Source organism: Echiichthys vipera, assembly GCF_963691815.1.
Source record: "Echiichthys vipera genome assembly, chromosome: 12".
In the NCBI taxonomy this organism is placed as follows: domain Eukaryota; kingdom Metazoa; phylum Chordata; class Actinopteri; order Perciformes; family Trachinidae; genus Echiichthys; species Echiichthys vipera.
In genome coordinates this window covers 10693128-10718961 of record NC_139837.1, presented here as the reverse complement: position 1 = coordinate 10718961, position 25834 = coordinate 10693128, and the positions used below count along the sequence as shown (strand labels likewise).

At 41.3% G+C, this 25834-nt stretch overlaps 2 protein-coding genes across 2 annotated transcripts; one reads left to right on the top strand and one right to left on the bottom strand.

Annotated features, from left to right (window-relative positions):
* Positions 1–342: 342 nt before the first annotated feature.
* On the bottom strand, positions 343–2923 carry marcksb (myristoylated alanine-rich protein kinase C substrate b). Its single transcript, XM_083923851.1, has 2 exons — positions 2747–2923; positions 343–1744 (listed from the first exon to the last, which is right to left on the bottom strand). Exons 1-2 carry the CDS (start codon positions 2840–2842, stop codon positions 1151–1153), a joined length of 690 nt encoding a protein of 229 aa, XP_083779977.1. The 5' UTR covers positions 2843–2923; the 3' UTR covers positions 343–1150.
* Positions 2924–6751: 3828 nt separating this feature from the next.
* Positions 6752–25758, top strand: fyna (FYN proto-oncogene, Src family tyrosine kinase a). The gene is made up of 12 exons (XM_083924156.1): positions 6752–6890; positions 13741–13997; positions 17424–17520; positions 18056–18154; positions 18364–18467; positions 18785–18934; positions 19072–19236; positions 20250–20429; positions 20845–20921; positions 21447–21600; positions 23505–23636; positions 25431–25758. Exons 2-12 carry the CDS (start codon positions 13751–13753, stop codon positions 25637–25639), a joined length of 1614 nt encoding a protein of 537 aa, XP_083780282.1. The 5' UTR covers positions 6752–6890; positions 13741–13750; the 3' UTR covers positions 25640–25758.
* Positions 25759–25834: the final 76 nt, after the last annotated feature.

Genomic DNA, 25834 nt, shown 5'->3' with positions numbered 1-25834 from the left:
ACGCCATCACATGGACTGGTGGAGCTTTACCTCAGACTGTTCCTTTAATGCACCACATGGGGGTGCTGTAAATCAAGCCAGTGCCTGATCCGTCAAAAAACACAATCTCTCATCTACTCAGTTAAGGGATTAAATAAGGGGGACCTTTGATGCTAAGCATTGTGAATAAATGAGTTCAAAGTGCCACTTCATTCTTTTATTCTTCATCAGTGCTCACATAAAATAAACTGAACACCTGTAACCAGTTTGTAGGCAATGTTACATTCCATATCGAATAAGGTGAAGCCTCATTATATACAAGAAAAGATGCTGTTCAAATATTACACACCTAACCCAGAATTTGTGTGCTTTCTCGTGTCATTTCAAGTGGTGTCATAATCACAGCTTGATGCAAAATTTGCTTAAAACATCTCCCAATTTTTATTCAATCTTACAAATGGTGAAAAACAAGAAAAACTTCATTTACAATGGGTAATCTGTTAAAAACTTCAGTCATTTAGGTACATCTCAGTCATAAAACCAGTAATATCAAAGTCTATACAACGTGCATTACTACAGAGTTTTGAAATGGTGGGATCTAATGGGAAGTGACGAGCACCTATTGTTGCGACAGTTAACTAAATCTACTTCATTCAGGAATGGTTGTGTCCACAGGAGCGTCGAGTTTCAAAGAGTTGTAAACAACTGTGCACTGCAAAGACAACATTTACGACTTGGTTTAGGACTTTTCCCTTTAAATATCACAATGTGTCAAAATCTTGCAGACACAGCATTAGCTGCTACATCCAATTGCCCAGCACCAAATGCTTTGATAAAATATGTCAAATTCAGCATTGTGTCAACACAGTCATGGTTTCATGTAGAAAAAAATAACACATTCACACTCTCATTCACGCTTTCACACTCACCCAACGTCACACATGCAAGCACCAATGAGCAGTGAGGAAGCAGCACACTCTCCAGTACACCTCCTGCCCATCACTGCCAAGGACCTTGCAGTCAATATGGATGAGATGGTTGCAGAATAGTAAACAAACACCAACGAAAAAAAAAAACTGAACAAAAAAAAATCCCTGGTTTTAGACAAGTCCTCGCATTCCTTCAGACGAGCTCCGTCGCCTCCTTCATTCCGGTGTCTGGTTCAGCAGGATTACTCGGCGGCGGCGGCCTCTGGACTGGCTGCCATCTCTGGCTCAGTAGGTGAAGCCTCAGCTGGTTTCTCCTCTCCTCCTTCTGCCGCTGCAGGTTCTTCTGCCTTCACCTCCTCCTCAGCCTTTGGTGCCTCAGCTTCAGCCTCCTTGGCTCCCTCCTCAGCAGCAGCAGCAGCTTCAGCCGGTTTGGCCTCCTCAGCGGCCGCTTCCTGTGATGCCGCCTTCTCTCCTTCGGCTGGTTCTTCTTCTGCCGCGGCTGCTGCTGCTCCTTCCTCTGCCGCCTCCTCAGATTCTTTCTTGGTCTTCTTAAATGAGAAGCCGCTGAGCTTGAAGGAGGGTTTCTTGAAGGAGAAACGCTTCTTCTTCTGCTTGCCATCCTCGCTGGTAGATGGAGTGCCTTCCTCCGGCTTGGCAGAAGCCTCCCCGTTTGTGGCGGCGGGCTCCTTCTCGCCGTTGGCCTCGGCCTCTACTTTCTCGCCTTCTTCTTTTGGCGCCTCCTCGGTAGGACTGCTGCCATTGGCCTGAACATCGGCTTTGTTGGCCTCCTCTGTAGCTGGAGAGGCATCCCCATTGGTTTTGGCGTGGCCATTCTCCTGGAAAGAAACAAGAAATGTTATTCTTGAACATGCACATCACCCTTTAACTATACTCAAAGTAAAAAAGGGGGTTAGGCTCTGTTTATCTGTTATGCATCTGGAGGCCAACACTGGTCTACATGTGAACATGTGTGTGCAAGACCACCCCCTGCAAAATCTGGTGTACTGTGGAATTTAATTAAATGCGTTGAGTAGCAGTAACCAATAGGAAAATAGCCCTAAAACTGCAGCAACATCTGTTACTAGGAGAGTGACGACAGATCTGTGGCTTACAGCAGTAGGCTAGTCGGTTAGACTGCAGTAACGCCGGGATCCGCCAGGTGGCGTTCAGTGTGGAGCCGGTGACTACAACATAGGAATTTAGGGGTTTTTCCTTTCTTTTAATGACCCATGCAGAGCAACCAATGTGTATTGTTTTAATTTTGATGTACTTCCTTAAACCCACTCTATGTACTCTGTACTTAATTTGTAGATTTTGTGGGTTCAAAAACGTGGCTCCATTCCTGAATCTGGCAACAAAGGCGTGGTATCGTTTTTAAAATGGCCATGCCACAGTGAGAGCGGCCACAACCCCCCACCGCACACATTTCAACCAAATGAACAATAAAAAAAACTAATGAAATAGCCATGATGTTTAGGAAACTAAAGCCCAAAAATTCTGCTTATAATAACAAAAAAATTACAATTCTAAAGTAACAATTGTGATAAACTAAACATTCAGCAGATAAATGATGCAGTCTGATATTCAAAAGAAACGCCTGTGTCGATTTAAAGCGTTTCAAAATAAAAATGCATCAATTTAAAGAAGTAAAAGAGAGAAATTGTAACAATGCCCTCGCCGGTGAAATGGATACATGTGGCCACTTTCCCTGAACGCCGGTGAGCGTGGGGATGCGCTACAGGGAACATGGAGCACGCCATTGACGCAACACATTGCTAAAAAACGAGATAAATTCCGCTTGAGCGATTCAGACTTGTACAAATGTAAATGTAACATACCTGTCCGTTTGTCTTCGCGGCCACAGCTGCACCTTCGGCCGGGTTTTCTACCGCAGCCTCCTCTTTTCCAGCGGTTTTGGAGATTTGTGCTCCCATGCTTTCGGCGCAACAAAGGAACCCACCCGATCAAATGAATGAACAAAGACCGCAAGCTTCCTCCCCAAATACTCAAGTCGAGCTCCGACACCTCCTCGTCCGATGAATCAGCCCCGAAACCGAAGTGACCGCAGAGAAACGTGCGAGAGCTTGCAAAAAATGTGGCGAAAAGGTGCAAAAAAGAAACGCGAATTCTTTCAATTTTTGGTCGAGCGGAGTTTGTAAATGGAGAAATTGGCCCCGCCGCAAATGAGATGCGGAGTACAACGCCCAAGTCCGCTGATGAATGGGCACCGGGGCTATGACGACAAAGCCGCCCCGTCTGCGCCAATCACAAGTCCCAGATCCAACGAGCAGGGGGGTCATGGAGTTTGGGGGCCATGGACAATAGGAGAGACACAACAACACGGCTAAGAACTTGTTTTTAGATTCACTTTGGAGTGCACAAACGTGATTTTCACTTGACCGAAATAAAGACGGGGATTTCAGGGAGCACACCAGATTTGAATGGGCGCCGATTTCAAGGGAATGTCCCAGAAATATTGAATAATCCCATACTAAAATAAACAATGTGTTTTGTTAAAACAACCCACAAAAATGGCCAACATTTGTTTTGACCGCGTGTAAATGACGTTCAGTTTGTTTATTTAGAAATTTTTATTGTCCCCACTGCACTGGCAAATGTTTTGGTTGCTCTTTTGATTTATTAATAACTGTAATCTACAAGAGTAACACAATTGTCTTTTTTATATAAGATAAGATGAGATAGAGTCCCATAAAGGGGAGATTTCCTTTTTACAGCAGCAAAGTGGATAGCAAACATAGAAGAAGCATCAATAAGAAACAATACATTGTAGAAAAATATGAACAATATTAACACAGGGAAATATAAAATGAAGGAATAACAGGAACTATGTGTGCAATCTTTTTAAAATGACATAATACAACTGTACATATGCCTACACACATTGATGTACAATGTAATATGCAACAATATAGCATTTACCATTTTTTAACCTAATTTAGAGTAAATATATAAGATAAAATAAAACAAGATATACTTTTTTTTATCTCACAGGATTTCTCTTTCTTGTGCTCCATGCTGCTGCATCACACTTGCCATTCATTTCACAATGGACATATATCATATACACTCATGTACAAGATAATTAATATGTATAAGGATGTATTTCTTCATATGCAACGCTGCAACAAATAAGGTCTAAGGAGTTGTTTATCACCACTTATCAAACTGATATGCTAGTGCCATAACAACAGCATGTTTTTGGACAGCTGAGCTCAGCTGGTCTCGTGCTATATCACCCTCCTGACATATGCCTCTCTCTGTAAACAGACGTCCCCTGTAACTATAAGCCCCTGTGCCCACAACTTCCCTCATCCCTCTTCTTGCATAATAGGGTCTTGTCTGCTTGTTGCAGCTGGAGCATCCCAGTGACCCAGATATAATGAGAGTTTATGGCCCTCTGCTCCAGCAGCCTGCAGTGCTCTGACTCCACCACCATCCACAAGTCTCCTCTCTCTCTCTCTCTCTCTCTCTCTCTTTCTCTGCCATCACTGCATGACCCACATCTCCATGGTTACCAGTCCAAAATGGCTCCAAGCGAGAGGCTGCACGTTGAGGGCTTTCGCAGTCATGACTCCTGGTCATGGAGAAGTAGGGTGAGAGTGAGTTCAAAACAGCACAGACAACAGTTTGAGGATTAGGGTGACTTCTTTCACCCACCCTCCCTTCATCAGGCTAACTAGGCCACGCTCATTGTTGTGATATTCTGATTACATGCAAAGCTGTGGTTATTATGGTGAGCTGTCATGAATATGTAAACCAGGGGACAAAGCCATAAGGGCATGAAGTGTTTTCAACGAGCACAATGCAGCCCAGACGTTCAGACATAAAGACTTCACCTGTCAGGATTTGTGTGTGCGTGTGTGTGTGTGTGTGTGTGTGTGGGTGTGTGTGTGTGTGTTGTGTCAGCAAGATGACTTATGGTATAAAAAGGCACAAAATATTAAACTTGCCAAAGGTTTTCATTAAACTTCTCACTGTAAATCGTTTCAAATCGATCTCTTTTATGATCCCATTCAGAAATAAAACAACTATTTTCTGCACTATTTCAATATAAATGAATCATTGTTTTTATTTTTTTTTTTTAAATTATGGGCCAACCACACAGTAGAGATGTCCAATTATTTATATATATATATAAATGTATGTTATCAAACGGTAAACATATAGTTTGAACACTCTGCACAGATTTGTCCATTTCCATTAAAGCGGGACAAAAACAAGAGCAACGTCTAAAACCCATAATTAAAATATTTTACAAATGACATAAACACAAAGAATTCTTTTTTTAAAGAAAGTGCAATTATTAGCAAAGAAATGCACTCTGAAACTGTGTGCACATCAAATTGTGCTATAAAAGATTAAAAATAAATAAAATATATATTATATTAACCTTTGCAAAAAAAGACCAAACTGGGTTTTAAAAGCTAAATCGTCTGATATAGAGCAAGAACAGCCGAATACTTGAATGGTCAATTTACAGAAAAGGAATCAGCAACAATTTTGAGCAAACATCAGTCTTTGTTAAGTGCAGCCTGAATCTGATATGCTGCTAGTCATGGGCGGTCTTAGGTGGTTGCAGTGTTAGAGTCAGTAGTCTCATTAATCCTGTCCTCAAAGCGTTCTTGAGCCAGTGAATGCAACTCAATGAACCTGGAGTACATGCACAGCTGCAAAATGGAGGACTGTTAAGTGAATGGAGGTCAAAGGTCAGCATCGTGATTCATATGTACATCCCTGAACCAGTTTAAATCGCCGTAAATCCTTGTAACGTATTGAAAAGTAACATATGGTTGGGGATTGTATGCACTAATTGTTGTAATACATGTTGCATTTCACACCCCAAATTCCCTCTAAGTGGCTGAAAGTTGCTGATTCAAGGAGATACTTTTTTCAGTTTCAGTTGCCTGGAAAGCATCCAGTGAGAGAAGTGTATCACCTGAATATTATCTAGAATAAGAAGCTACCAAGTATTTTTCCCCCACCTATCGATTGTTATGGTAGAACTTGAATCAGATTTAATGCGTGAGCTTTGGAGGGCCGGTCGTCTTTTCAGTTGTTCAATAATCATAATTTAATAAAACTCACCTGCTGATTTTAATTGTAGTAGATAAAAAAAACCCACCTAGACTGATGAATACAACAAAAATAGACCCAGAGATTTAGGAATTTTGTTTCATTTTATTCAACTCATTTTGCTCTTTGTTGTGCATCGCTCGTGCATCGTGCTTTTTCAGGCTGTTAAAGCTGAATTTCATGGTGTTTTTTTCTGCATTAGGATGTGTATGTACTCTGTGTTTCTTATTCACATTTAAATACTTAAAATGAGATTTAAAAAGAGCTCTAACCACTTGAACAAACAGACAATTTGCCAATCATGTTGTGTTTTCCAGTCTTCCCACAAACGAGGCGGTGTCCCACTGTGCATCGCAGCTCGGTCTGCCATTGGAGGAAAGCCGCGTCAATCACAACCGTATGCGTAACCACGGCTGCGTCAAGACGTCAAGAGATAAACCGGAAAACAAACCCGCTTTTGCACGTACAAAATAAAAGCACAAAAGTCTAGCCTTTTTAGAAAACATACATTGGGCGGGCTTCACATAATCACACCGATACAATGTTAGTGGAATCAAAATCATAGGATTCATTTCTGTTTACTTAAACGACTCGTTATTCTTGTCTTCACCTCGAAATGACGTGAGGGGGAAAACACTTTATTTTGACAGGATCCACCGGAAGCTGTGGGCTTTGTTATTGTTGTGAACTTGCCCCGCTGGTCGCCATCGTCATCCTCTGTACGCACGGCGGCGACAGCAGCTCCTGGCTCGGCAGCGTCGGGTATCCCACCGCTATTCTCTCTCAATGCGAGGACAAAACACTCGCAGGGAGTAGCAAACCATCGGCGGTTCCCCCCACACGAACGTCCCTCTGGAAACACCGATGGATTAACCTGATTTTTCTGCGGTAAGCACGCTTTTCCTCCCTCTTTCCTGTGTTGAATTTCAATTGGTGCACCCGCCTCGTCCCTTATTTTGCGCTGTGGACTGCGAGATGAATCCATCTCGGAGAAAGAGAGAGAGCGAGAGAGAGAGAGAGAGAGAGAGAGCAGAGGGAATAAATAACACACTGTGGGTTTCTGCAATCAAGCCAGTTGCATATTCTCTCCGGTCATCCTGCAGATGGAGGTGCATGTATTTGATGGGCAACTATGTTGGGGGTAAAAACAAAGAGAGTGGTGCTCTCGTAATTGTGGGTGATGTTTTGCAGCGCTGTGATTGTGAGAGGGGGCTCTTGTGTTGCAGCAGCAACAGCAGCAGCAGCAGCAGCAGCAGGGATGGATGCGCTGCAGAGCTGAGCAGAGCTGACCACTGAGGGCATTCACACACACGATGAACGCCACAATGGCCTGCAGACAGCCTCCTATTGATTCACCCCAAAATAACCGTCATATGGTTTGAGCTAATTGCATTGCCACCCTGTTAAATATCCAATTAAAGCTCTCCTAATCGGGTTATGAGATGTGTCTGGAGGTGCAGCCATCCATCTTGTTGGCAAACATTGGGGATGATATAGTGCAGAGTGTAGCTGGGAGCTAAAGGCTCGGTTTTATTTATGCATGTGCAATAAGTTAGGTAGTAGTTGTGTGTTGGTTTGCGCCTGAAGCTCCGAGTATTCAGCATGTCTTGGGTACATGAATGACTGAACTGACGTGCGTGATGCGTATTTTTGAATAAAAGGAGTTGCATATTATGGTTAATCATAGACCATGTACATTCCCCCCTCAGGCCCTCTCTGTCCATACAGTTTAACCTACTTATCACACACACTGGCACATGAGCTGCTACTTGTGACTTTGATTGTTAGGTTCAAATGAAAAGTATGTCTTCACAAAGGTGACATATTTAGCCCAGTAAGGGGTTAATTGGTTACTTTGGTTAAAGCGAAATGTATTTCATTTGCAGGATATCCATGTTGTTTGACTGCTTTCACGTCAGTCAATAAATGTCACACATACAGCAGAGGGCTGCGGCTATAATGATTATTTTCATTTAGAGCTGCTACAATGATGAGTTGATTGATTCGTTGATATACAGAAAACGAATGAACGGTTTTCGAAACTGGTGAAGCTTTTGCTTTACTTTGACATGACTGGAAACAAAATATCTTGAGGATTTGGAACTGTTGACAAAACAACTCATTTGAAGACTCCACCGAAGGGTTCAGGAAGTTGTGATGTTTTTTTTATATTTTACCGAGTAATTGATTAATCATATAATCGTTTGGTTCAAAACATTCATCAGACGTAAAAGTCCCAGCTGACATTTTAAAAAAGTCTTGTTTTATGTGACCAACAATCCAAACCCTAAAGATATTCAGTTTTATACCGAAGGGTTCAGGAAGTTGTGAAAAAAAAATAATCGAGTAATCGATTAATCATATATAGATTCAGTTTAAAATGCCATAAAACAGAGAAAATCCTCACATTGGAGCAACAAGCGCCAGAGATTTTTAATGACTTCTGAAAATATTGTTGCCTGTTGACGTTTTATTGATCTGCTAATCATCAACTCATCGTTGCAGCTCTTCATGCAGCGTTCGTGCACCTTCTGGCTTTTCTATCAACTCAAGTGTTATTCAGTTCTGCCAGAAAACTTCCAGCCTCCATTGCTGCAGACCCACCACATCATTATTTCCAGTGGATTCTTACATCGACCATTGCCCTCCACTGGCACGACATCTGGAAAGAACTGTTTAAAGTGACAGGCAGAAGCAGCAAGAATCTGAGTAATATTGTTCCTGTTTTTCTGATTTGCCCTTTTCTCCCGTTTGCTGAATATTCATCTACTAGGCACAACTGTCACTGACTGAATGGGCATTTACAATGGGCTCAGTGATCTAACAACATGACTCAACACACTCAACTGTGAACACTGTCACCAGAAAACACAGTTAAGGCATAACCCACACGTACATACCATGAAGCTCAGCTGTGGGTTTTATAAACAGCTCTGTTCATTCAGTACGACAAGAATGCTTTAAAAGCCTTAACAGTGTGTTTCATTGTGCTGGTAATCTTGTCGCAGAGTAAATGTGGCCATTGTCTTGTTGTTGATACAGTGAATTGACTCAGTTGTCCGACACAAGCAAATATTGTAACTATTCAGAGAATGGCAGCCATAAGGAGGAGATTGTCAAGGTTGTACCAAATCCAGCAAAATGCACCACGAGTTTCGTATGCGTTCAAATGGCACACGACAGAAAATGATCAACTTGTTTGTCATTTCTTTGTTGAATGAGCAGAAAGTCGCATCACGGAGTTGAATCGGGTCTGTGCGAGTGCGGCTTCAGTAGGAGGGGTGTGGGAGGTTTGACCTTGTTTTGTGCCATGTCAATGAGTAGAAAGGGACCCCACACTTCAAATTGAAACAGAGCGCTCTTGTTAAAAGCTGCCGTTGAATTGCAAAACGATTGTATTCTGGAGAGATTTGCTAATTTATTATCAGAGTTAAATAATGAAGGCATTCTTGGATGTAATGACAATTTGAGAGCATATAGTTTGTAAGTCAAATTTCAAACATGAGCCTATCGTTGTTCTGAACTTTTCTAGATAACCAGTTCCTGTGTTCGGGCATTTTTCAAGCTAAGGAAAAAAGAAAGATTTACTGATTGGGATGGCCGATGACTAAGTAGTTAGAGCAGCCGCCCCATGTAAAGAGGCTGAAGGTCCTTGAGGCAGTCGCTGTGGGTTCGACTCCGACCTGTGGCCCTTTGGTGCATGTCTCCCCGTCTCTCTCACCCCATTTCCTGTCTATCCTACTCAATAAAGGCTTGAAAACTCCCCAAAAATCCACTTACTTTATTGATCACCAGAGGAAAAATTGTATATTTTACATACAAGAAAGAGTCTAAAGATGTATACAGTACTCCTTTTTCCTATTATTTCAGTCTACACTATTGTTTTTTTAGGCTGCGCATATGTCTGTTTCTCAGGCCTGACTGTCGCCTGTGTAATCCATCAGCCAAGCTGACGTGACCCTGACATGTCTGTCCTTTTTAATTTAGTATATTGATCTCTCAGCTTCACTATAAATGGCCGAGTATCTCATTATGGCCCCCAGCTTTCTGTGTTACTACAGATGATTAACACTTATACCCGTACTGCATCAAAACAAAAGCATTACTTTGGGAAATTAATTTCCAGTTGAGCCCGGCAGCTGTGACTGCCAGTAGCACTGTCCCTGTCCTGTTACTTTGTGTTCACATTATATTGGCATCTTTACATTCCTCACTTCCTGGTGTGAAGGAATCTAGCGTCAGTTTTGACAAACTCTGTTCAACACATTTGGCCAGACAACAAAGTTAAATTTTCAGACCACATCTTGAGCCAATCAAGATGAGGAGTCCTAATATGACAGCTCTGTCTGCCTCGTGTGAAAGTCAAGTCCTCCCACTCTCCCACGTCTACCTTTTTGCCATTAACTGTTACAACACAGCTACGATCCTGTCCCATTGGACAGTCCTTATCACGCCAGTGTGGTCCTATCGGAGGCGAGCTGTTCATTTGGGTCCGAAAATAGCGTGATGAGTGTTTTTTTGCAGGCTGAGGTGGTCATGCGATACCCAGGCTGTGCCACGGAAAGGAACAAGCCCTGTGGCTGCAATGCCATCATCTGCTTTTTTTTAGGAGGGGGGGTTGTGTCGCTGTTGGACATGGAGCAGTGTGTCTATCTGTATCCCTGAAACACACCTAAAATCTCTATGTTGCAGAGCTTTGTTTTGACATTTTGATATGATCCACAGTGTCAATTCGTGCGTGTAATTGAATAACAGAGTTGTCGTCCTTTGGCTCTGAAAGCTAGTGATGGATGCGTGTGAAACTCTTATTATATTATAAATCTGCCTGCCGCTGTCAAACGCACTTGAGCTAGACTTGATGAATATACAATTCTGTTTCTTATATCCAAAGATGGTGGATTTGTATCCTCCTAAATTCCAGCAACTTGAGTCACATCACAAAGTGCGCACAGATATGATTCATGTGCAAATGTTTACTAAGCGAACACTGCAAAAAAAGAAAAGAAAAACAGCACAGCAGAGGGAACATATGTATATAAACAGTACAAGATGGCCTGGTTTCTGTGCAGAAGAATGGTTACAGATATGTTAAAGCTATGGTAGTCCCTGCTGGTCATTTTTATTTCAAGAGCAGGAAGAATTTCATTATCCCCACAGGCGGCCCGGCGATGTGAGATCTCCCCTCATTTACGCTGATCCCTCCAGGAGGAGATTCAGTGCTATTTCCATTTCAATCACTGCGGTTCAACAGAAAATCCACCATAAAACATTTGTGTTTGTGTCCCTGTCCGTTGAGTTAATATTTCCATGCTTGTGCAATTCTCGGTCAAAGCTGTCAAAGATTTTAATATGTTACTAACCTTGTTGTCATTGAGCAAGAAGCTGGTCTGGACTGGGGATCTGTTTGTTATTTTTTGCAAATAGTTTGACAGCTCGTCACATTGACGTTATATTAAAGAACAGACTTTACTTTCTCATTTCTACTGGAGTGCTTTGCCCCCCTAAATGGAAATTGTAGGCTTAACAGGCATTTTAAGGTGGATTTTCACTTTTAATATACATGTATTACTGTAGAGAGGGGTGCTTTAAATACCAGAAGTAAGGAGATTTAGATACATTTCTATGAAGATTATTTGTTATTGTAAGCATTACCGGATGATCAGCAGTCCTCCTCCTGCTTATATTTCAGTCTGTGGTCTTTGGACTTATACTGTGATGCTACCGCTGGGCTTGTTTCTACTTCGGGGTATTTTATGGGTTTTTATTGGCAGTAATGAATCACCACGATTCCCCTTCTCTCTGCAGTGGCTCTGTTCATCTCTTAGTTAAGCAGTGTGGAGCAAATATAGGACTGGAGAAACTGGAACTGTTGTGCACAGGAGGGAGGTGAATACTGTATTTGGTAGGCATGTATTTTATACTTCCATGTACCTGTGGGCAGCAGGTAACACTGTAGAGAGATACTTGTTTGCATCACAAAGTATTTATTTCTTATTGCTGCAGCCACATGCATCAAGTCCACAGATAGTAAAAAAGCATCATGGACTTCCTGGCATGATAAATGCGTCTTAAGTATTCTGTGCTTTTATAAAAGTGAAATACTAATACAAACTAAAGTTTTTACCCTTCAAACTACATACTGTACTGTACACTTTGCATGTACCATGTTGTAGTGCTCAAAGTGCACATCAAGTGACACATCTGTTTGCACTTTCTTCTTCTGTAGGCATTCAGGTTTCTGGCTAGTAAATGTAAAACAGGCCTGAAGGAGTTTGGTCGTATACTCTGTAGCTTTCCTTGTAACCATTGAGCTCCGGTGTCCTTCAGGACATACTTCTGACTGGAACATTTTCTTGGTTAGCTACAAATAAAATCTATAAAATGTCAGATATAGCAACAAAACAAAATGCCCATCACAAGTTCCCAGAGAAATCTGCCCAATAGTCCAGAAGTGAAGAATATTTAGTTCACTAGAACACTTAAGAAAACCAGGAAATGTTCACAACTAGTACTAGTACCTAGAACCAGTTGTAGGTATTTCTTTAAACCAATCACAATCCTTTGCGCAACGGCAGTCTACATTTGTTGCAGTCAGACTACTACACCTTCACACATTCCTACTGATGCTACTGGTTATTTTTATATTACATATTCTGACCTTATTTTTTGTCTGTATGTTTACCAGAAACATTTTTCATAAGATGATCCTTCTCTGTGTTGTATAAATTACTCTAGACAGAAACGAGGCACCACCTGTGCGTCCACCAACTGTGCTTTTAATGTGGATCTGAATCTTTTAGCTTAAGTGAAGAGCAGGGCGATGGTTCCCCCTCCTTTTCCATCTCCTGCCGGACTGGCGTTTGCCCCTATAGCACCCCCCACCCCCACCCCCCCTCCATCCACAGCGACTGTAAACAAGTGTGTTTCCAATTAGCTGTCTCCAAAGTCAGCTGGCCGCTAGTGCTGATGAAAGACAACAGTGCTGTCAGTGCGGTCTCTTCCAAAGCCGTGGCTTCATGAGCTTGCAGGGCTTAAAGGAGGGCACAGTGAGCCCAAATGTGCATTAGTTTAACTGGGTCTTTAGAGACGGTAAGGCCATTTTTAATTGGTAAAGCAGATTGCCTCACTCATTACAGAAACTGGTTTAGCTTTGCTTTAGTGAGGCCATCCCCCCTCATGAGACTCAGTGTACAGTCGGGGTGCGGTTTGCTCTTAAGGGCCTCTCTGTGCATTTTAACTGAATCTATACATGTGTGTGTGTTTGTGTGTGTGTTTGTGTATGTGTGTGTGTGTGTGGGGGGGGGGGGGGGGGACTTGTAAAGAAAACAAAAACAAAGTGCATGCCAGCTTGTAAATGCAACGGCTGGGTATAAATTCTTCTTACACATGTGGTCGTGCAATGAGACGGAAAAGTAAACCATGATAAGTAGTGCTGTTAAATGATTTTATAGTGTAGGTTAAGCTGGATGTCAAGTATCTTATCTGTGCACATATTTACAACAGTGATCACATTATGCATGCACTGCAACACACATTATGTTGCTAAGTACGATTAGTAATGGAGTTTAAAGTATCATGTTTAATTTCAGTCTAGATTTTTCACAAGGCTCTCTGTAACTCTCGGAGGAAGCTCTGAAATAATGGAATATTGAATCATAATTTCCCCAAAGGAGACGGCTTTTGAGCTATTATTTCACCCACGTTCTAATTTCATCTGTGTGTCTCTCTCCACCCACAGAAAGTAGAGAATGGGCTGTGTCCAATGTAAGGATAAAGAAGCAGCAAAACTCACTGATGACCGGGAGACCAGCCTCTCACACAACTCGGGGTACCGCTATGGGTCGGACCCCACGCCGCAGCACTACCCCAGCTTCGGGGTCACCACCATCCCCAACTACAACAACTTCCACAGCGGCGCCACGCAGGGGGTGACTGTGTTCGGAGGAGTCCACACGTCCTCGCAGTCTGGGACGCTTCGGTCTCGGGGCGGAACAGGTGAGGTTGAAGGAGCTCTTTTTAAATTTGTCTGTGAATGTGCGTAAGACGTTCCAAATGAAAGGCAGCTGCTAGGGTTTGGCTGATTGTGGACGTTTTAAAAAATAATATTTTGTGATACTTTTTCCAACTGCACCTCTTTAACATTATTGCCACAATGGAAAATCCTCCGTCAACGTGTTTAGACCACCATGTAACACTAAAACTCTCTTTAAAACACTAAAATAATACAAATTAAATAATATGGGGTGAAATAGAACCAGGCTATCTATTTCACCCCATTTCCAGTCTTTATGCTAAGCTGAGCTAACCAGGGGCTGGCAGCAGCTTCATGTTTACTTTACACACATAAGAGTGGTATTGAACGTCTCCTCATTCAACTCAGCTGGGGTTTTTTTTCTCAAGATGTCGAGCTGTTCCTTTAAGACAGGGTCACGTTGTAATTGTGAAGTATGTAGCTGTCATTAAATGGAGTCTCAATTTCAAACGGAGCAATTAAAAGAGGAATAAAACATCAGTCTAAGTTGTAAACTTATCTGAAGACCACTCACTGTCTTGCCCTCGTCCATTATTCAATAAAAGAAGGCTAATGTCTTCTATGTTAACTGAGCGGCATACATCATTAGTCTGGTATCAAGTTTTCGCTCTCAAATGCTCTCAAACTTGATCAAAGTTGGAAATTTCAGCTGTGGGATTATTCTTTTTCCTCCTCTATTCCTCGTAAACACAGTTTGGGATTCTTCTTGTGTGTGCTGATACTGTTGTGATAAATTCACATTTCTGTTTCATGAGTGTCCTCCGGTTGAAAGTTAATGGAAAACAGAGTGACCTAAATTATCCCCGGTGCTCTGTGAAGCACATTTCATGACCATAAAGATCAGACATTGTACGGAATAGTGGAGATGTACATACCGTACATTCTCTCACTCAAGATATTAAAGATACATATGAAGTGTGATGCATAAATTAACAGCATGTCTACTCTGAGGTTTTTTTTCTTCCTAAGCAAAAAATAAACACTTTATATCTATGGAGTCAGCACCAGCAGCTTGTATGAATAAGAAATTATTCCAGGAGGAGCAGCACTAACAAACATTCACATCTCAGATTGTAATGAGAAAAAAAACCTCAGCTCGGACAGAGTAGAGCAGAAACCTCATCTAACCCCCTGTGAAGGTTTTTGGTCGTTGTAAAGTGTCTTTCAGAGGTCCCTGCAGTGACAGGGAAACATGCAGGGTTTTATTTGATGCATCGTAGCTCAGACTGTCCAGGAACGATTCAGATCAAATCAGAAAATGAAATCATTTTACAGTTTCAGGCTTATTAAGAGATACAGGGACTCCAGGGCCGTTCCAAGTCACATCAGATAAATTTGATTGGCCTCCCTAATCTAGACCCTGGCAGCATGAACTGTTCCTACAGGAGGCTCTGTCTGATGAGGCTTAAAGTCAGACTTCTGTTAATTTGTATGCAAAATGAGGAGTTCTATTTATTTGCATGTTAAACCTGTTAAACCAGCGAAAATGTGTTGTTTATTATGGGTTTAGGCTGCACATGTTGTTTTAGTTTCTATAATTTCCAGTAATTGACACGTGAGTGCGGTTTCACTTTATTTACCTGTTCCAGTTGTATGACAGGTTTTTTTAGACAAAGAAGGTGAGTAGGTCTCTGATATTTCCTGGTGATTGTGTTGATTAGCGGCCTTTTCATTCATATTAGTCACTAAAAAGGTGTTGGCATTATTGGCATGCTATTAGTTTATAAGTGAATGTCTCTAAGCTAACAGTTGCTAATTGACACATTGAGCAGATTAAGGCCACATGACAAATGTAAACTCAATGTTTGCTCTCATTTTAACTACATTTTGCTCTGTTTTTGTCGAGCGCCGAACGCTAGCGAAAGAATATATATTTCTGCAATTGTTATATGATTCATAATATTGGAGGGAATTATTATTTTTGCACCATTCTATTAATTTTCAGTGAAACATACTAAAGTGATCATTGTGTGATTTTCTTAATTTTCTAAATCATTATGATTTTTAATACGACTTGAGAGAGACATCTCTGCAGCACCACAATACTAAATTCATATTTTAGCCTTTTACACATATTTTACCTCCTGCGATTTCAATAAAATTCTGATTAATTGTTCAGCCCTATATTCATCCCCCCCAAACTGAGGGAAATATCAGGCTCTTCAGCTGCTTAATGCTCCAGTATGTTCCACTGTCATTTGTTGTTGAGCATTTAGCGTACAGTGAGCTTTTTCATTGAAAACAACTGTTGCCACAAACAATTCTTCAAAAATAACGCCGGCTGTAAAATCAAAACTATTAGCTAAAAGAATCTAAAATGATTTGTGGAGCCGAGGAGAACAGAGTCGGGTGATAACACTCTGTGGATGAGGAACTGTTTTCACATTCCACCTAGTTATTGGATGCATTGTTGATACCATTGATGAATACAGCTTTAAAATCAATAAAATAGCACTCGGAGAGCGCAGACCTCCGCCAAGGTGTGTCCTATCTTACAATGTTAATGCAGGGGGGTTTTTCCCAGTCGGGGGCTCATTTTTCCGATTATTCTGACACCTCTTGAACACAGCTCAAATGCCCAATCTGGTAATGTAAAAAAATGTAATGGGTGTGTTCTGTAGGAGGTTGAAGCAATTCTTACCTTTCCTGCATTTCTCAGTTAGAGCACTCAGCGCTTCCCTCGAAAGTCCCACCCTATTCCCCCTGCCTGACCTCTGAAGCACCCTCCTCTACTGACGCATGCATTGATAGAGAGATGCTGCGTTCAAGTGCCATGGGAAGTCAGAAGTTTCGGACCTCCAACTACGCAAAGTGCACTGGAATGCAATTCGGGGGACATCGATCTACCCCTTGTAGGAGGTTCCACTTTGACAGGCATGCCAGTGCACTTTTCCTTATTGGAGGTCTGAAACTTCGGACTTCTCATGGTGCTTGAACGTAGCATGAGCAGCTCAAATGAAACAAAGGTGACGGATGACAGACAGGAACATCGGCAAATTGGTGGAACACCTGGTGGATGTCTTTTACATTTAAGTGTGCCATACCCTATTAGGAGCATTTTAAGAATATAAAATAAATGTGTCAAAATGCCAGAAAGGAAAGAATTGCTTTAAGTGAATTAGTTTGAAAATAAGACATAAAATGATCCGGAAGATTTCTAGGTCTTAATGATGTCTTGTATATAATTTACATGTACTGTATGTCAAAATAATTAAATTGTGAGAATGTGAAGTTAAAATAAAAGCTGCAGCAACCAGCAGCCAGTGTGTGAGACAGATGAACGAACCCAACAATAAAACCACAACAGGAACCCCATCATAACGCTTCATCCACACAGCTCCCCTCTACTTACTCTAACCACCGCATGTCACTTTTTCTTTGTCCTGCAGGGGTGACTCTGTTTGTGGCTCTTTACGACTACGAAGCCAGGACCGAGGATGACCTCAGCTTCAGAAAGGGGGAGAGATTCCAGATCCTCAACAGCACGTAAGTGTGGAAACATTTGCATGACAGCATGAAGGGTGGCGGTTGTGTTTTCCCCACATTCAGATTTTTGCCCGTAGTGAATTCTGAATGCTGCGTTTGGACTGAACTGCTGTTTCACTGGCACAAACAGAGCAAGCGGTTCTAACTGTTATAGATCCGACCCGGCTTATGATGGTTACAGTGCATGCAGCGGTTGACTGACATCTGAGAAATGTTGTTGTGTCGAATCATGAATCTAAACCAAACCATATCCCGGTCTTTAGAAAAACTACAAGTGACACATTTCGACCAACATAAGAGATGACTACATGAGATTTCAGCCGAACTTTAAAGAGATGATTCACTGAAGCTTCAGGGGCCTACGCACTAGAAAAACAACTTGTTTTGAAGTTTGTTTTTTATGTGCTCTTTCCTCAGCTCTCAGAGACAAGACAGCCAATAAATCTGATCCATCCAGCATCTGATGTGTAAATGTTTTATTTGTTTATTCCAACCTGCCTCCATCCTCCATCTCTCGCTATCCTTCTCTCCCTAGTGAGGGCGACTGGTGGGAAGCTCGTTCTCTCACTACAGGTGGAACTGGTTACATTCCCAGCAATTACGTCGCTCCGGTGGACTCGATCCAAGCTGAGGAGTAAGTAAAACTTTATCTTTTTATAGAAGCACACAAGGCAGCTTCATCAGCGGAGAGCATATCATAAATATTCGAGAGCTCATCTCATCTCATTTGTTAACCATGGCACAGTGGCACGTACATTAGGATTAAAAGACAAGGTATATTTTTAAATGTTCAAGGCAAATATTTCACTACATAGTTTGATGCCTTCTTTTTTTTCCCCGCAGCTGGTATTTTGGTAAATTAGGCCGAAAGGATGCAGAGAGGCAACTGCTCTCCAACGGCAACGCCAGAGGCACTTTCCTCATCCGTGAGAGTGAAACAACCAAAGGTACTCTGAGGGAGCCACATATAACATGCTGACATGTTGGATGCTTTTATCCTCCAGGAAACAGACAGAAGTGTTTAAGAATGAAAACCTATTTAGGAATGCTTTACGTAACTGTTTACGTGGCAGTAGTATCAGTTTATTCATAGACAAACTTCAGTTTCACATCACCTCATTAACTAATGTACGCAGTTGCTCCATATTTGATGCCTTTAATCTTTTGTATAATGTCCGTATACACACTCGTTAAAACTAGGTTAAGTCGTTTTGCTTTTAGTCTACTTGATCCTTTCTTAATCATTGTGTTGTCTCTGTTCCAGGGGCCTACTCTCTGTCCATCCAGGACTGGGATGATGTCAAGGGAGACCACGTCAAACACTATAAGATCCGCAAACTGGACAGCGGAGGCTACTACATCACCACCAGAGCCCAGTTTGAGACACTCCAGCAGCTAGTGCAGCACTACTCTGGTAACACAGTTATGGGGGGGATGTACAAAAAACTCTCTGTCATGATAGATCTGTGTCTAATTTCCCTTCCTTAAAATTAAAAAGTCATGTGGTTTCATACTACTTTATTTAAAATTCAAACTGCGTGGTTGATCCAGCCAGGGCTGCGGGGCTGTGCTGCAGACTGATCGTACCGTGCCACAAAGGCATGCCTCGTCTGACTGACCTGTCCGTCAAAACCAAAGACGTGTGGGAGATCCCGCGGGAGTCGCTGCAGCTCATCAAACGCCTCGGCAACGGCCAGTTCGGAGAGGTCTGGATGGGTGCGTATCTTTTTTGGCGTCCACGTTTGGCACGAATGAAGATTTTGGACAGCTGTGAACAGTGTTGGGAAACATGCTGCATGTGTTGGATCATTCCAAACTAACACCCTGCTACAGTAATTTACACACAGGGAGGAGTGTTTGCTTTCTGTGATTTCATTCAGGAATTTTCATCTCTGTTGAGTCTCAGGACAGTTGGACAGTTGCCCATTTTTTCTGCTTGGATTCAGGATCTGTACGGGCCTTTTTGACTTCGACTTTGTGTATATGGTGTTTGTTTTTTGTTCTAATTAGGTATCTGTGACATGGCTTATCTAGACTCAGTTCAGGCTTATGCTGTTTTATATTAGATGGGTCCATTAAAACTTAATTTGTCCCACATTGGGTCGTGAAATGTCCCATGTGTGTCTGAACATGTTGGCACCACAAACAAGGATTAACCTTAAAATAGGGATAAAAGTTAAAGCTAAATGTAAGTACAGAAAACTAAAGAATTATGTTACTTAATGTTGGGGTTTATCATTTCTAGTTAGGTAGATGGTTTTTTTGAACTGTGGTTGGAAAATTTTGTTGAGATAGTTTTGAAAAGAGGGTCGGATAAACTGGGATCATAGTCAGTCTTCATTTATTTGTCTATGGTATTGATGTTTTTATAGATCTTTATTGTATTTTTATGATCGTTAACTGCTGCAACGCACTATACTTTACTAAGTTTTGTACTCAGCGACCTTCAGCCCACTATTTGTTGCCAGTTATTTGCTCTTAAACCTAAAAAGGCAATAAAAATCTCAAGGTAACTGATGGGTAACTTCAGTAGACGCACATTACTTTAATACGGTTATGTTCTTCCATACCTTTTACATTTTATTAAGACTATAATAAGACTAAGACTGTAATAAGTTTTTTCAAATGGGTAAATATCTTCCACTGAAAATGAAATACTCCTGCATTTCCAGTCACTCACCTCCTGGGGAATTACCCTTGAACACCCTCTTTTTTGTTTTAATCCCCAGGCACGTGGAACGGCACCACCAAGGTGGCGGTGAAGACTCTGAAGCCCGGCACCATGTCGCCCGAGTCCTTCCTAGAGGAGGCTCAAATCATGAAGAAGCTCCGACACGACAAGTTGGTGCAGCTCTACGCCGTGGTGTCCGAAGAACCCATCTATATCGTCACTGAGTACATGTGCAAAGGTAGACGCTATTTTAAACCGACACTTAAAAAGACACTATGAATATTACATACATGCATTTGTGCATACACCTACACAGTGTGTGCATAATTGATGCATCGGCATGGACAGTACAGTATGTGTCCTACTTCATAGCAGGCCCACGTTGCTATACTGTCACAAACACAATTTATTACAGTGATACAAACACAACTTGGGGTTGTTAGAAGGGATTTTGTTCAAAAACAGAGATCTTCAGTTACCACAGCAATAATAAAAGTCTGAGCCAAGAGTATCGTGTGGCAGGAATCCCAGAATTGATGTCACATTAGCTGCAATGTTTTGCTTCAGTTTTAATCCAAATCTGAGTTAAGGTCTAGCATCTGAAGACAGTATGAGAAAACAGATCCTAACTCATTTTTCATCTGTTTTTGTAGGGAGTTTGCTTGACTTCCTCAAAGATGGAGAAGGGCGAAGCCTCAAACTGCCAAATCTAGTGGACATGGCAGCTCAGGTAGGCTGCTGAAAATGATGTTAAAGCTTGATGCTGTACACTGTGGATTTGTTACCAGAGCGCTCTGAAAGAGAGCTCTTCCAAAAGCTTTATTCACTGTAATCATCTCCAGCTGTTACCAATTAATTGACTTGAGCTCGGTGTTTACAGTGTAACATAGCATTTCAAAAAACTTGAACTTAACACATTGTTACTTATCAGCCTGGCTGGTCTGTGATCATTTTATGAGTATCTAATGTTAGTGATTTAGCATTACCATTGGAGCACTCAGTCGCTGCAGTTATTCTATTTTGAAGCTGTAACTTCCTGTGAGTTGATAAAAAAATCATACCTCAAACTGGAGTTTATTTAACAAATCAGTGGGTTTGCAGTTTAAAGATATCCTCTATTGCAGCCCCGCTTTTTTAAGGCTCATAACAAAAAAGCTGTTGATCTACGTGCAAATCTTGCTTAGCACAGATTTAATCACCTTGAAACTGTTCAGTGATGTGATGTTCACTGGAAAAATATGACTCAATTTCCCAGGTGGCAGCAGGCATGGCATACATTGAGAGAATGAACTACATCCACAGAGACCTGCGCTCTGCTAACATCCTAGTCGGAGAAAGCCTGGTGTGTAAGATTGCTGACTTTGGTCTGGCCAGGCTCATTGAGGACAATGAATACACAGCAAGACAAGGTAGGAGTACTTGGCTGGGTTGCACCAGCTTTTGGTTAATCCATCACTAAATCCCTCCTAAACAACTACTTTCCAGTTTCAAACTAGTGATTTACTAAATGGGGTTGTTGTTGTTGTTGTTGTTTTAGCTTATAGAGACTAAAGTTGTGTTGATGTGTAGATCAGTTGCTAGGAAACCTCTGTAGCACAGTCCAATAAAAAGCAATCAAATACCTAAACAGGAAGTCATTGTAGCTGTGAGGTAACTTCCAAAAATAACTGTTTCAGAAGGCCACCTTGAGGGAATACCCTGAGGGATTTTCTTCATATTTGCCACAAATGTCCACTTTAGATTTTCGGGATCAAAGATCGAGGTCACTGTTACTTCACAAAATGCATTTTTGGCCATAGCTTGAGAATTCCTACGCTACTTTTGACAACTTTTCATACAAATGTCTAATAGGATAAATGTATTGCATACGTGGAGGAGTGTGTGTCTAAGGAGGTTAGCATGGTGGCAATTCATTTTAAAACACACTGCACTCCTTCTCAAGAGTCGTAACTCAAGTCTGAAAACACAAACATAATACACATGTTTTAAGATACCGTGACTTGCACTGTACTCCATAAATCTGCCTAAAAATCATTGAAAAAAGGTGCTCCTTATGCTCCTCTTACAGAGCTTGCCTGAGAATCATCAAGTTTTTGGGTTTTCTTGAGTATAAAGTAATCCAGTGATACATTCATGGGCACGTTTAACACAATAAGCGCTAATAGCTAATTCGGCATAGTTTTAATGTTGCTAATTTGCCATAATATCAACAACTGAGGTGACGCTGTTAAACAGTGTCAGGTCAAATGTGTCAACCATAATACATACTTCTTTTATATGTATATATTTTTTTATATTAAGTTACACAATTGATCTCTACTTAGGAGGTAGTTTTGTAGCGTTTTAAATTTGTGTTTTAATTTTGTGATGTGTAAATTTTCACTCAGTAAGCACTTCTCTCATAGGCTGACTATGCTAAGTTTGAACCTACAAACAGCTGCAGCAACCAGAGACCATGTTTATTGTCCTGGTCGCAGTCTGGAAATGTATATTTTGTTAATTTGGAATAGAGATTTACTTGTGACTTGTGTATCTATCCTGTCATATTCTCTCAGTCCGAAAACCACAGCATATTCTGAAAAACCTCAGCGTCAGAGGAAAAAAGACGGCGGGCTGGCAGATGACTTATTCCATTTAGTTAATTCCAAGATACATTTTACACACATAGGCACACACCTTCTTTTCAGAATACAGTAAATGAGCAGGATTTGTTTTTCTTGGGGACACCAGTGGAAAACAGAAACACATGTGGTTGTTGCATATGGCACAGAGACAGCAAAATATCACACTTATACAAGAGCGCAGGATTTGAGACAGAGCGCTTTATACCCAAATATCCAGGGCCTCACTGGAAGGATGAGGAGTAAAGTGGCCCTTCCCCTGAATCACTCAAACGTTGTTCACCCCTGATTGTTTTGGCAGACATGAACTACACCAGGAAGACTTCCAGACTCTGTTAGTCACTCCGTCAACATGTTCAGTCACTCATTTGTTAACGATTTAAATATTTACTTGTTCGACTTTGGGCCAAGTGCAAACCGAGATGGAGAGAGATAATGGAATTGTTCCGTTTTTCCCTGGTGGGATGTTATCATGTCCTCATGTCTCTGTACTAATGAAATCACAGATGAAGAAAAAATATTCTTACAGAGGATACTGACCTACTTATTCCTTAGGCTTTGGTAAAGGTTGTCGCTTTATTTCTCTCTGTATTTCTGCTGGAATTGCAACAGTGAAATAACACCAACTGTTGCATCAGTTTGAGAACATTTAACAGTTCAATAAATCACAAATCTGAACTTTTTCTTTTTAGGTGCAAAGTTTCCGATTAAATGGACTGCTCCTGAGGCTGCACTCTACGGTAAATTCGCCATCAAGTCGGACGTGTGGTCTTTTGGCATCCTGCTGACGGAGCTGGTGACCAAGGGCAGAGTGCCCTACCCAGGTGAGAGTGTGCAGCTCTGCAGATTATGTAATCACTTCTCAGCTCCAGATGATTGCTCATATTTGATTAATGCAGAGTGTGTGAGAGCATTTGAGTCTGCTGAGACATTAGCCAGGCTAAAAAAAGAGCAGCATGTTGCATAATGTACATTTCATTGTGCATTATGCAGAGCAATGTTCCCAGAAGACTGTGAAATGTGTTATCTGCTATACACAGTTTGATATTATATCTTCGGCATTTACATGAGTTACAGAATAACTGGAAAGAACTATTGAAACTGTTATAAGCCTAATAGTGTCGCTGGAAAATAACTACTCTTATTACTGTATATGTGTAGCTATTTTTCATAAACCTCTACAGTTTAAGCACTGTCTTCAAATCTGACCCTGCACACACACTCTCTGGATGATTAAGCCTCTCTTCGGTGGAAGTTGCGTTGAGCAATGCTGGGAAATGAGTGCTTTCACCAAACTATTTATAAAAGGAGCCCTAGCACATATAAAACAAAACTTAAATCAGATGAAACCATGTTTATTCCTCACACAAGTGATAGGCTGTTGTGCCTTGCTCCAGAAAGCAACTCACTAATAGAAATAAATAAAATAGAATACTATAGAATGACATATTTTGCGTAAGTAACATTAGAACAAGAACGGTACATTTCAGAGAAATGAAAGTGAATTATGTATGATGAATGTTATGTATGATAGGGGAGTCACTGAGAATCTTTATATTATGTGTTTAATAGGGGAAAAACCCATTTATATCACTGTATTAACAGCAGATTTTAGTCAGTATCTATCTGCCTCAAAAATCCAAGTTTAGTCGGGCTCTACTTACTTCTTTTTAGACTCATTTTTGAGTTCATTCTATTATTAAGTATACCGTAAGTTGCTAAAATATTCTAAAGCTTTAATTAATTAATTTAATTATTGTAATTAAATTTGAGCTTTGATTGTTTTGGTTATGTGCATTCAGTTATTCTTTCCGCTGTTGTCTATTGTGCTATTTCTAATACTAGAGCTCATGAAGGAGGCATATAAATGCACAATATGTAATTTTCTGCCTCTCAATCAAAACGATAACAAAGGCTGAGTTTGGTGACATCTTGAAGTGAAGCATGAGCTCGGGGAGTTGTCCTCACCACCATTGTTGTCATTGCAGTCAGCTTCTCCCAGTTAGGATTCCTTCAGAGTTCATCATTTAAGATGATTATACCAGGAGTCAAAGGTCCCCTCCTCTATAAATAATCCGGACCAGGTGAATAAAACAGTTTCAAGTTAAAAGTCAGTGCTTCTCCGATGCTGTTCTGCAGACACAGGATGTCCTGGAGGGGCAGCGAGTCGAGCTGCTGCTCGTCTTTTCCCAGCTTGTTTCTCTCATAATTTAAGATCCAGATGTCGGATGACTTAAGTCCTTCATCAATATAAAAGTTTAAAACAAGAAGTGCATTGTAAAAATGGTGGTCTAAAACTGGATGAAAAGTAAATTTAAGACAGCTTCTGACAGACAACCACAACGCTGACGCATGCGTAAAGGGAATACGACGGCATTTACAGGTGACCCAATGTAACGGACCGTCACCTTGAATAAAATGAGAGATTTCTCTGGGTTTGAACAATGTAGAAAACATTTCGGATTTTCTAAGTGCACAACAATATAATATATATATACTGTATAGCAGTCACTTTTGGACATTTGAATGCAAAAAAGTTACATATTATATCTGTAAAGTCACACAGGATTGTATTTTTTTAGCCATATTTGACTTAATTTCTCTGTGTTCTTCTTTAGGCATGAACAACCGTGAAGTGCTGGAGCAGGTGGAGCGAGGCTACCGGATGCCCTGCCCGCAGGACTGCCCCTCGTCCCTGCACGAGCTCATGGTGCAGTGCTGGAAGAAAGACCCTGAAGAGAGGCCCACATTCGAGTACCTGCAGGCCTTTTTGGAGGACTACTTCACTGCCACTGAGCCTCAGTACCAGCCGGGGGATAATCTCTGAACCCCGATGCCCTCATCTCATGTCATTTCGCCAGCTTTCCACCAGAGGGAGCCAGACTCTCATTTTCTCTCATCCTGTGGCTGTCACTATTCAAAGCTCATTGACTTTCTTCTTGACTTCCAGGCTTCATACAAACAAGGATGGCTGCTGCTCTAACAGCAGACTGACGATCAAATCAAAAGATGTTTTGGAGAT

What these genes read in the sequence shown, in the direction of transcription:
- marcksb (XM_083923851.1), bottom strand. Translation starts at nt 2,842, where the DNA reads ATGGGAGCACAAATCTCCAAAACCGCTGGAAAAGAGGAGGCTGCGGTA. An exon ending in CCGCGAAGACAAACGGACAG is followed by an intron (nt 1,745 to 2,746) that starts GTATGTTACATT and finishes GTTTCTTTCCAG; the next exon opens with GAGAATGGCCACGCCAAAAC.
- fyna (XM_083924156.1), top strand. Translation starts at nt 13,751, where the DNA reads ATGGGCTGTGTCCAATGTAAGGATAAAGAAGCAGCAAAACTCACTGAT. An exon ending in GCTAGTGCAGCACTACTCTG is followed by an intron (nt 18,935 to 19,071) that starts GTAACACAGTTA and finishes TGGTTGATCCAG; the next exon opens with CCAGGGCTGCGGGGCTGTGC. An exon ending in GGGCAGAGTGCCCTACCCAG is followed by an intron (nt 23,637 to 25,430) that starts GTGAGAGTGTGC and finishes GTTCTTCTTTAG; the next exon opens with GCATGAACAACCGTGAAGTG.